The sequence below is a fragment of the Cherax quadricarinatus genome, chromosome 78, assembly GCF_038502225.1.
Source record: "Cherax quadricarinatus isolate ZL_2023a chromosome 78, ASM3850222v1, whole genome shotgun sequence".
Lineage (NCBI taxonomy): Eukaryota > Metazoa > Arthropoda > Malacostraca > Decapoda > Parastacidae > Cherax > Cherax quadricarinatus.
In genome coordinates this window covers 2703251-2715781 of record NC_091369.1, presented here as the reverse complement: position 1 = coordinate 2715781, position 12531 = coordinate 2703251, and the positions used below count along the sequence as shown (strand labels likewise).

The 12531-nt window shown below is 43.4% G+C and overlaps 1 protein-coding gene across 2 annotated transcripts in view; it reads left to right on the top strand.

The window, feature by feature from the left end:
* The window catches only part of LOC128701549 (muscle LIM protein Mlp84B), a 60177-nt gene extending 49984 nt beyond the window's left edge, over window positions 1-10193 (top strand). The window contains exons 17-19 of one of the 2 annotated variants that reach the window (XM_053795290.2): window positions 1731-2459; window positions 4600-4630; window positions 7563-10193. In XM_053795290.2, coding sequence (XP_053651265.1) covers window positions 1731-2459; window positions 4600-4630; window positions 7563-7642 — 840 coding nt within the window. In that variant the 3' untranslated portion in view covers window positions 7643-10193. The remainder of the gene's footprint in view (window positions 1-1730; window positions 2460-4599; window positions 4631-7562) is intronic. The other variant, XM_053795291.2, reaches the window with a different exon arrangement.
* Window positions 10194-12531: the final 2338 nt, after the last annotated feature.

Genomic DNA, 12531 nt, shown 5'->3' with positions numbered 1-12531 from the left:
CCACAATACATACACAGGCTTCCAAACACACCACAATACATACACAGGCTTCCAAACACACCACAATACATACACAGGCTTCCAAACACACCACAATACATACACAGGCTTCCAAACACACCAGAATACATACACAGGCTTCCAAACACACCAGAATACATACACAGGCTTCCAAACACACCACAATACATACACAGGCTTCCAAACACACCACAATACATACACAGGCTTTCAAACACACCACAATACATACACAGGCTTCCAAACACACCACAATACATACACAGGCTTCCAAACACACCACAATACATACACAGGCTTTCAAACACACCACAATACATACACAGGCTTCCAAACACACCACAATACATACCCGGCTTCCAAACACACCACAATACATACACAGGCTTTCAAACACACCACAATAAATACACAGGCTTCCAAACACACCACAATACATACACAGGCTTCCAAACACACCACAATACATACACAGGCTTCCAAACACACCACAATACATACACAGGCTTCCAAACACACCACAATACATACACAGGCTTCCAAACACACCACAATACATAAACAGGCTTCCAAACACACCACAATACATACACAGGCTTCCAAACACACCACAATACATACACAGGCTTCCAAACACACCACAATACATACACAGGCTTCCAAACACACCACAATACATAAACAGGCTTCCAAACACACCACAATACATAAACAGGCTTCCAAACACACCACAATACATACACAGGCTTCCAAACACAAGAAAACATTCACATAACTACTTACATCAGTAATCATAGATTTCAACACTATAAAGAGGAATTAGAGGGACATTCAGTATTACTAAACATTCATCTTGCGATAGAAAATTCAAGAAAATCCCAGGTCACAGACGTCACCATCACAGACGTCACCACCACAGACGTCACCGCCACAGACGTCACCACCACAGACGTCACCACCACAGACGTCACCACCACAGACGTCACCGCCGCAGACGTCACCGCCACAGATGACATCAAATGCCCTGTGATATTAATTCTTGTAGCTCTCCCACTTGAACTGGAGGTCCAGGGAATGTACCTCAATATTGCAGAAACACATAATGGGTCCAGGGACTGTACCTCAACATTACAGAGGTACATAATGATCCAGGTACTGGGCCACAAAGTTTTGATAGCTGAACAATTTACAGCGGTAATGAGCTATTTACATATTTATATCTAGTTACAATCGGAATGAGTTATTTATGCAGACATAAATTAAGTCACATACACAAATATACAAAAAAATTACCATATATTTTAGCAAGGCATGTTTGAAAAAAAAAGTAAACACAAGAATATTCAATTCTTTTGCTTGGGACTGCATGGTACAAGGTTAGTTTTTATTTACATAATAACTTGCAGATGCAGGAGTCAAGCATCATCACAATGCATCGAGATAGCTGGATCTAACACCCTAACTAGCTGTAGTAAACTGACCTGAATATTCACACTAACACTCCCCAGAGGAGCACAGCACCACCTCTACCCCAGAATCCGCCTACTGGGGACATCCCCTGGGAGTACATCTCTCAGCAAGCAACACGACACATGAGAGAGACGTCTCTTCCTTCCCTGAGAATACATCTCTCATCCACCACAACACGTTACTTTCATCTCTCCCCATCTCCTGAGAGACTGACGCTTATACTGGGTTCTCACGACCAGTCGCAGGGTCCCTGGGGTGTCAGGCAGTTACAAAAGGAGGGTAGTAGCCAGGAGGTGCAGCAGGTGACCGTACAGAGCTCTTCTCAGGTGACGGTGCAGACGAGCGGCACCCAGGTGGTCGGCGAGCAAGGTGTGAAGCAGGTGAGTGTGGTGGAGCAAGAGAAGAAGTCGGGTGAGCAGCAGGTGAGGATCGTCCAGCAGGTGAGGGTCGTCCAGCAGGCTCCTACTGAGACGGTGGTTGATCAGGCGTCAGCCCAGCAGGTGTCGCAAACTATCGAACAGCAGGCGTCGCAAGTTAGCGAACAGCAGGTATCACAAGCTAGCGAGCAGCAGGTGTCACAAGCTAGCGAGCAGCAGGTGTCACAAGCTAGTGAACAGCAGGTGTCACAAGCTAGCGAGCAGCAGGTGTCACAAGCTAGTGAACAGCAGGTGTCACAAGCTAGCGAACAGCAGGTGTCTGTGAGCAGCAGCGTTCAGGAGTCTGTGAGCAGCAGTGTACAACAATCTGTGAGCAGCAGTGTACAAGAGTCTGTAAGCAGCAGTGTGCAGCAATCTGTAAGCAGCAGTGTACAGCAGTCCGTGAGCAGCAGCGTACAGCAGTCCGTGAGCACCAGCAGCAGTGTACAGCAGTCTGTAATTAGCAGCAGTAGCAGCAGCGTGAGCCAGCAGCAGGTGTCAGTAGGGGGTACGAGAATCATCACAAGAAAAGTTCGCAGAATCATCAAAAAGGTACGCAAGCAAGACACGGGCAAAAGTTACCTCAGCGAGCCTAAGACACGCCAGAATCCCTCAAAGAATTCGCAAGGACACACGTACATGTCTAGCCCCAGTTGACAGTGCCACCGCCGGAAAATTCTACGAAATCGTTCGCTAAACAATGTCCTCAATAAAATTTCAATACCCGGAGCAACTTTGGCACCTCATCACGACAGAGAGAGAGTAACCAGGATCACGTACTGGGCCTGATACAGCGGTCATTTTCTTAATAACATCGTTCTCTCTCGTAATGTTTACATTACAAACTTCGACCCTCTTCCCAGGCCGTCAAATTTCTGGATTTTCCAGCTATAAAAAGATGAATAGTGTTGTATTACGTGTAGGGGCATGCCATAACGGAGTGCCTTAACCCTGTACCACAGTCAGGGTCACTGAACATGGCACAGAATCTGACAGTCACTCAAATTAGAACGAGATCTGAAAGTATTTAGAGAATATTTTTTTCTCCTCCCGCTGCTACACTTATAATAAATCTTTATTTCTCCACTTAGAGATTACGAAATTATTCAGTCAATAAACCGCACTTCCTTTCTTAACTCTATTGACGTTCCACACTTATGTACCTCCTTGAGAGAGACCATTTTTATTAACATTTCGGTAACGTTCAGGCCTACACGGCAACCTTGATACAGAACATTGGTAGGCGAAAGAATCTTAGGTACGAGGCCTGGTCAGGGACCGGGCTGCGGGGGGCACTGACCCCCAAAACACCCTCCAGGTAGACTCCAAGTAGGATAGCAGCTCTTAGCTTGTAAAACCAGTACAGGACGTGAAAATTAAACTCCTATTGAAGCCTTCAATATAGCCAAGATAACTTCGTCAGAGAGCCAAGAAAGGTGACAGAAAAGTAGCAGCGGGAGGTGTGCCAGGCTCGCCCCTTTGACAATGGCACTCTCAGTGCCATCACTAAGCAGTGGCACCAATGAATTCACACACCAGGGTGCCACTCATACTCTTCAAGGCAATAGACTACTTGATCATATGCCACGAGAATTTTTAAAGGGGTGGAGGGGTAAGCCAGTGGAAGGCCTTAGTCGGATGACCAAAAGCTCCAGCTGTGGGTCATCATATAACTAAGACCCGCGTCAGGAAACACTTGTCCTGTTTCCTGGCAAACCTTACTTAACCTACCCTAAGTCACGAAAAGAAAAAAAAGCCTCTCTGAAAAGAACCTACATTAAAAAAACGTCATTTGGACTTAAAGAGAGAGGCGGTGAACATAACGTTAAATTCATGGCAATCACAGAGACGCGAACCACCTCGCTATTAACAATATTAAGTTTTCCCCACTTAACTTTTTAAGTTCAAAGTTGTGCTAAGTATCGTAAGTCAGGTCCCTCCTCCACACGACTGACTTACCAGACGCCAAGTTTAAACTTTGTAAAAACTATAAAACAAATTATGAAAAAAAATATTTTGCCCCGGGTCTCTGTAGTAAAGAAAGAGAAAGAACATAATAATAATAATAATAATAATAATAATAATAATAATAATAATAATAATAATAATAATAATAATAATAATAATAATCTGGTAAGGCTGGAAAATCAGTTTTTTTTATTATTTCAATAGATTTTTTCAAGTATTTTTTTATTAATTGTTCTGTAAGAGAGAGAGAGAGAGAGAGAGAGAGAGAGAGAGAGAGAGAGAGAGAGAGAGAGAGAGAGAGATAATATTTGTGTTCCATCTTTTATAATATCAATAAAACAACCGTCAGTGTTTTTCTTATAAATTTTTTATTTTTCACACAATGTATATATATATATATATTTTTCCTTCATTTAACCCAGCGACCAGAAACTGTAAATAAATCGAATGTATAATTATAACATATATATATGTATATATATATATATATATATATATATATATATATATATATATATATATATATATATATATATATATATATATATATATATATATATATATATATATTGCTTACCGTTATTTTACTGTGTGTGTGTGTGTGTATGTGTGTGTATGTGTGTATGTGTGTGTATGTGTGTGTGTGTGTGTGTGTGTATGTGTGTGTGTGTGTAACCAATAACGTAACATCTAGTAACGCTATTCTTTTTACGATTTTTTACAGGGAGGCGTCCAGCAGCCTGGCGTCACGCAAGGTAGCTATCTCTCTCTCTCTCTCTCTCTCTCTCTCTCTCTCTCTCTCTATCCCTACACTCTTTTTTTCTACGTTTCCTTACTCTCTCTTCCTACTATCTCCCTTTTCCCTACCTTACCTCCCTTGTCTACCTTCCCCAAAACTACCTCCCAACCTCCGTTCCCCCTAAACTACCTCCCTTCCCCCTAAACTACCCCCTTCCCCGTAAACTACCCCTTCCACCTAGACTACCTCCCTTTCCCCTAAACTACCCCCTTCCCCCTATACTAACTCCCTTCCCCCTAAACTACCTCCCTTCCCCCTAAACTACCCCCTTCCCCCTAAACTACCTCCGTTCCCCCTAAACTACCTCCCTTCCCCTAAACTACCTCCCTTCCCCCTAAACTACCTCCCTTCCCCCTAAACTACCTCCCTTCCCCCTAAACTACCCCCTTCCCCCGAAACTACCTCCCTTCCCCCTAAACTACCTCCCTTCCCCCTAAACTACCTCCTTTCCCCCTAAACTACCCCCCTTCCCCCTAAACTACCTCCCTTCTCCCTAAACTACCCTTTCCCCCTAAACTACCCCCTTCCCCTAAACTACCCCCCCTTCCCCCTAAACTACCCCCTTCACCCTAAACTTCCTCCCTTCCCTCTAAACTACCCCTTCCCTCTAAACTACCTCCCTTCCCCCTAAACTACCCTTCCCCCTAAACAACCCCCTTCCCCCTAAACTACCCCTTCCCCCTAAACTACCCCCTTCCCCCTAAACTTCCCCCTTCCCCCTAAACTACCCCCTTCCCCCTAAACTACCCCCTTCCCCCTAAACTTCCCCCTTCCCCCTAAACTACCCCTTCCCCCTTCCCCCTAAACTACCCCCTTCCCCTAAACTACCCCCTTCCCCCTAAACTACCCCCTTCCCCCTAAACTACCCCCTTCCCTCTAAACTACCCCCTTCCCCCTAAACTACCCCCTTCCCCCTAAACTACCCCCTTCCCCCTAAGCTACCCCCTTCCCCCTAAACTACCCCCTTCCCCCTAAACTACCCCCACACATTTTAACTATTTTTCCAAAATCTCGTTCATTTTCCACGATCAAAATTTCAATAAGTCACCTCACTGCCTTTTTTAAAAATAACAGTTAATAGAATATATTAGAGGTTTGTTATTACGTTATTCTGGTAGTTACATTGGCTGCTACAGTAGTTTAGTAATTGAAGAGTAAGACTATTATGCTTGTTGAGGGAACGTTTCTGCAGCTAGTGGCTTCTTCAGTCCAGTACAGAGGACAGTGGAAGGTGAGGAGTTTGGGGGGATCAGTCCCTCAGACTGGAGTCGATGTGTTCAGTCCATCAAGACTGACTCCAGACTGGGGGACTGATCACCCCAAACTCCTCCTCCTCATCTTCCACCGTTCTTCTCTGTACTAGACTGAAGAAGCATATATATATATATATATATATATATATATATATATATATATATATATATATATATATATATATATATATATATATATATATATATATATATATGGTTTGTGTGTTACAGTAGTGATTATACTGGAATAATTCACTACCTGTCATTAATGGCTTTGTTCAGAGTATTTTGTGTGGAGATTTAAACGTTGTGAATTATGTGTCTTGTGAAGTGTATGTGTGTGTATGTGTATTGTGTGTAGTGTGTACATTGTGTGTGTACCGTCTGTAGTGTACATATGTGTGCACCTACAGTTTTCCGTATTTGTTCATAGCTGTTTCATCTCTCTCTCTCTCTCTCTCTCTCTCTCTCTCTCTCTCTCAAGCTTGTGTCATCAGCTCATAACATTTCTCCGCTATAATAGACTTACCTGTACCTTTGTGCTCTGGCTTTTATTAATCTGCTTCTTATAATAATCTTTATCACATTTACTTTCATTTACCTTTATCCAGTACCTGTTCAGTATTCTTTATTTCTCAAGTTTTCTTCCCGTAATAAATAATAATAACCAATTGTCTTTATTTTGGTTTTATTTTCATTATTTTCAGTTTTATTTGTTTTTCTGTAACATCTTTTGCTTATTCACAGAGACACTAATATATATATATATATATATATATATATATATATATATATATATATATATATATATATATATATATATATATATATATATATATATATATATATATATGTCTCTGGAAAAGTGTTTATTTATTTTCATTTCTGTTGTTAAATTAACTAATGCATGTTTCTTTATTGTTTTTACCTCTCCAGGACCTGAAACCCAGTTTTTCCCTGACCAGACCTTTACTGACCTGCTCCAGTCTGACCTGGGCCAGTTTGAGCTGTTCCAGGCTGATCTGGGCCAGTCTGACCTGGGACAGTCTGACCTGGGACAGTCTGACCTGGGACAGTCTGACCTGAGCCTGTCTGACCCCCCCTATGCTGGTATTCCTCCCGGTGACTTGCCCCGCAATGACCTGACGTATGTTGACGTGCCTTCAAGTGACCTCGTCTCGTCCGACTTGCTCCACTCTGACCTACCCATCACCGACCGACTGCCCTTTGCTGACCCTTTACTGACGCAGGTCAACCTGGCTGCTGACACTGCTGATGCTGATGCCACCCCAGCTAACATTCCTGCGGCAGCAGACACGGCAGCTTTCCAGTCTGCCGTGTCCATGCAACAGTCTAACATGTCTTCCGAACACCTTGCCGTGTCCTCACAGCAACAGTCTGCCGTGTCCCTGCAACAGTCTTCCGTGTCCGTTGTAACGCAGCAGGTGCAAATATCTTCTACCTATTCTTCTTCCGTGTCCGAATCTATGATGCAGACCCAATTTTCTAACCCACAAACCCTATCGGGGTCCCAGACCCAGGGAGACCATGAGACCCCCTGTGGCCCTGGTGAGACCCTGACCCACTCGCAAGATGAGGGTCTTCCTGCAGGTGAAGCTGCAATTATTCCCCCAGGTCCTGACGAGGAAGAGGAGGAGGAAGAAGAGGAAGAGGAGGAGGAGGAGGAGGAGGAAGAGGAGGAGGAGGAAGCGTAGACAGTTCTCCAGGTCCGCCATGCTGTTGATGATGACGACCGCGATGGTCATCAACCATTTGAGGGACTACAGCAGCCTCCTCATTGACGCCCATCAACCAGCTGCCTCAGCCACGCCCATCATCCAGCTGGAATACTACACCAGCTGCTTCAGCAACCACCAAAAAGAAAAAAAAGCTTTCCTTTTTCTCACCCGCTGCGTGAGGCACTACTTCGATGTCCTCAAATTGGCTTTCTCTTAGCTGGTGTATTTCGATGTTTAAAATAATAAATTGGTGTTGACAAATTTATGTACCTCCTACAACATTAGTCATTCTGTGCACTAGTGTCCGATTGTGTGTCTAAACGTCACAATAAACTAGTAGTAATTCCAATTGGCCGCTTGCAAAGCGTTAGCCTATTTCGTGGTTGCTAGCATATCAGCTTTTTTCCGCATATGATTGGTGTCCAGTTGTTATTCGGCTACTAAATGGGGCCAGAAAACAGTAGAGCGATCATCTTGTTGCATGTAGGTTAGAAGGAAATAAATAATGCACTGAATTCATTGACAGACTGACAGTCAACGAAGGTCTTCCCTGAAGATAATGTTAAGATCAGTTCCCCACCGCTGAGGATGGATTCTCCTTGTTATTCCGAAACGATTTCTTTTTCTTCGAGTCGTGTAAGAGTTAGACTATCACGCTTGTATCCCTCGACAAGAGCGCTCCCTGATCTACTATTGAGAGGGATAAGCTGTCGAACGAACGAACGATGAGGCGGAGACGGTGGGCAGAGAGCGAGAGATCCCAGTGCTGGAACACTGCTACCCTGTGATCCTCGTCTCCACCTACCCACCTCCAGCTTGCTTAGCGCTACCCTGCCTACCAATACCACTCTTAATACGCTTCATGTAACTGTGCTAGTTATAGAGACGTTGTAGTCAAGAATATTTGTTTAGTTTCACGTTAAATCAATGAGCAGGGACGATGACACAGGTTAGGAGATACGACGTGCGATCACTTGGGAAATTCAAGATCAAAGTCGTGTTCGGATAATTTAGTTTTAAATTTCCAGATGCATGTTAATGGAGGTTCTAACCTCTGAGAATTATATTCAGCTACTGCTGAAGCACAGCTGATGCAATGTAGTGGTAGCAATCATCAGGTTTCCTGAAACTGCAATGACAGACTGACAATAAGTTCGAAAAATTCCTGGAATAGCTGGAAATAACTTCAAGCACGATCAAGCTCAATAACTCTCGGGTTATGAGCACAGATATTGATGCAATAAATCTTGACTAAGCTTAAAATAGCGATATGCGAGCCATAACCTGCTTTTCGAGGCGTAACTTAAGGAGTTCGTCTCTCCGACAGGCAAAATGCTAGTTCCTTTTTTATAGTAATATAACTATATTGTATAGTCTATTATTATGATTATTGTTATTGTGAGAGAGAGCAGAGAGCTAGTTGAATCTAACTCAGCATAATGAAGTGTAGAAGCTCTCCTGGTTTGTGTCACAAAGAGAGAAAAACTCTATTGTCCTGGGTCGCTTCTTGCCAGTGAGAGGATTGACAAGCAGCGCCCCTGGGTGCAGTTTATATATGATAGAGGCGAAGTTAATATTAACCTTCCCTCTGTTTCTACCTTTAATTGTTTAACGAATGAAAAGCGAGAAGTACACAGTGAGTGTCTTCGCTAATGCAAACACATAAACGAGTAGAATTTAACTAACAGGTCCAAAGATGCGATATGTGTATCATTGACCCTGGGTGTATAGGGTTAAGAGGAAGGTTCTCCGTGCCTAGCCAGGCGAGGGGACAAGCGTTACAGCAGGGCACGAGAACTTTCTCAATCGTGTTCAATCCTACTATTTTAAGAACTTCGTTTTTATTTTAGCCTCGTACAAGAACCCCGATGCAGCTTCTCTTGAATTTATTTTCCTTGTATGGTTCAGTCTGTATGGGTGTTGTACGAGGCGTTAAAAACTGTGTGGTCCTCTCCTCCCCCGGCTAGTTAGTAAGGCATTACTCCTGACTAAATGCTTCTCAGTCACCCTCAGTAGCCGATCTTTATCCTTACTGACTTAAAATACTCGACTGACATTGTTGGAGAGGTAACAGAAGCCTGATATACCATCAACCAACACAAAGACCCCAATAGAAGCAAGTCACCTTGGGGTAATCCCGGGTAATTTACACATATGTAACTACGTATGATCATTGTACTTATGTGTACCTGTACCTAAATAGTCTTACTAACCACCGTAGTGTTGGGAGTTAGTGTCACAGCGGCTAAGACGCCTGTAACACCACTAAACACGCCACTTCTGGAGGTCAGGACACCACAGTTCCAACATTTATGTTATCATCGTCATTATTACCATAGTTTTTACAAAGGTCAACTGGTCACCCGGATTTTCAATTTGCCGAGTCCTAGTCAATTATAATGTGGTGTTTATATTAGCCTAGTGTTCTAATTTTTTTTTCTGGAGTAGATGGACATAAAAAAAATGATCGCAAATATGTATCTCACTCTTCACTTGTTTCAATTAAATATTAAATGTTTTCTCAGTTTCTTTGCTTTATTTCCACCTTCTGAATTAATAAAACTGTGCAAGAGTTTCTCTGTTGAATTAAGCTATGTTTCGCCTGTTCAGCAGGCCTCTGCTGGCGAAATGCAGAAACAGAAGAGGTTGTGTTGATGTTTACCTGGAGTTTACCTGGAGAGAGTTCTGGGGGTCAACGCCCCCGCGGCCCGGTCTGTGACCAGGCCTCATGTGAGGTGATCAGTCCCTCAGCTTGGCAGATATTGGCTTGATAAAGTCCACATTGTGGGCGAAACGTCTCTTCAATAAAGATACGCAGGTGATGCACTCTTATCTTACTCATCAAGTCGATGTGCTAAAGAAGGTGTATAGCAAGCTTGTAAAATCGTTTCACCCAAGAGTTTTATCTGGACAAAGCTCTACATAGATCGAAACGTCGACACAAAGCTTCCCATACACCTACTTCTGGAGAAAGCTATATGCAGGCTGCGCTCTCCAGGAAATAACTACGAGGCTGCTTAAGCTAAATTGGTATCAATTTATAATTGTTTCCCCCTGACATTAGTAAATTAATGTAGGTAAGAAAATAAAGACTAGTAATGTATTTTTGATGAAAAATTACAATACCGTGACTGCAACAGTTCACAACTAACCCACAATATTAGTTGGGCTTCGAAATGAGCTGAGGTTTCTCAGGTCCTCCGTCAGGTGGTTCCTCAGGTCCTCCTTCAGGTGGTTCCTCAGGTCCTTCAGGTGGTTCCTCAGGTCCTTCAGTTGGTTCCTCACGTCCTCCAGGTGGTTCCTCACGTCCTCCAGGTGGTTCCTAAGGTCCTCCTTCAGGTGGTTCCTCAGGTCCTTCAGGTGGTTCCTCATGTCCTCCTTCAGGTGGTTCCTCAGGTCCTCCTTCAGGTGGTTCCTCAGGTCCTTCAGGTGGTTCTTCAGGTCTTTCAGGTGCTTCCTCGGATTTTTCAGGTGCTTCCTCAGGTCTTTCAGGTGCTTCCTCATGTCTTTCAGGTGGTTCATGAGGTACACATCTGGAAAAGCACTGGCCACACTAGGTACCATTCATTGCTGCCTGTCATTATCACGTACTTCTTTATTTCTACACATACATGATATAACTTACACAGATCATAGCTGACATCAATGACATTATATAGAAATCACCCTGATTGTGCAAAGCATTTCGGGCAACTTAGGTTAATTTTGTCCCCAGGACTCCTGTCAGTCTTCAAGAGAGAGCTGGACAGGCACCTGTCAGTACCTGACCAGCCGGACTGTGGTTCGTACGTTGGTTTGCGAGTGTCCGCAGGTAACCGGTCCTGATCCACAGCGAGGCCTGGTCATGGACCGGGGCCGCGGGGGCGTTGACCCCCGGAATACCCGCCTGTTAGGATGCGACCAACATCAGTCGGCTAACACCCAGGTACCTACTTACTGTTACGTGAACAGGAACAGCAGGTTTAAGGTGACTAACACCTAGGTACCTACTTACTGCTAGGTAAACAGGGACAGTAAGTGCAAGGTGACTAACACCCAGGTACCTACTTACTGACAGATGCCTTGAAATTTCTGAAATAGGTAAAAGTTTACCTTTGTCCCTCGAGGGCAGTTTTACTTTTTAGGATAAGGGACCATTAAGTAGGTTCTCGGTGGTCCTCCACTGAGTCTTCAGGTTTCTAGTTTATAAAGAACAAAGGAACACAATACTGTGACTGGAATAATAAACAAATAACCTGCACATAGAAGATAGACATCGTCCCTGTCCCTATCTACTATATACAGGGTGTTTCAAAGAGGACCTAATTTCAATACATACTGCTTTGAAATTGGGTGCATCATTTTGAAACACTGTATACTAGCTCCCGCATCTTCATGTGTGAGTGTGACTTGTCAATGCTCCATGTCGGACGAAAACTCGACTTTCACTTATATGCGGGTTATATGTGTGTTTTTCTAGTCGATCTCTGAGTGGGACTTACACCCTTCCTTAAAGTGATTCTCGTTTTTAACACGATTGCAAACACACCACAGAACGGCTGGGAGTCGAACCCAGGGCAGGCAAGTCCTGAAACTCTCATACAATATTGACATAGTTGGGTCACCATGATCTAATTTAAGAAACAAATAGAATTACTCAGAAGTCTTTGTTTCTTAATTTTAAAGAAAATACTGATTGGTAGACTTCAGGATGTGCATGTTTGTAGAGGGGCAACATATATATCAGGTCAATTTTAGTTGTAGCTACAATAAGAGTAAAAGGTAGATGGGATACAAGGAGAATGGCATCAGCAACTAAGAGAGAAGTGAAATTTTATAAAATGAAGGAGGAGGCAGTTAGGGTAAGATATAAACAAATATTGGAG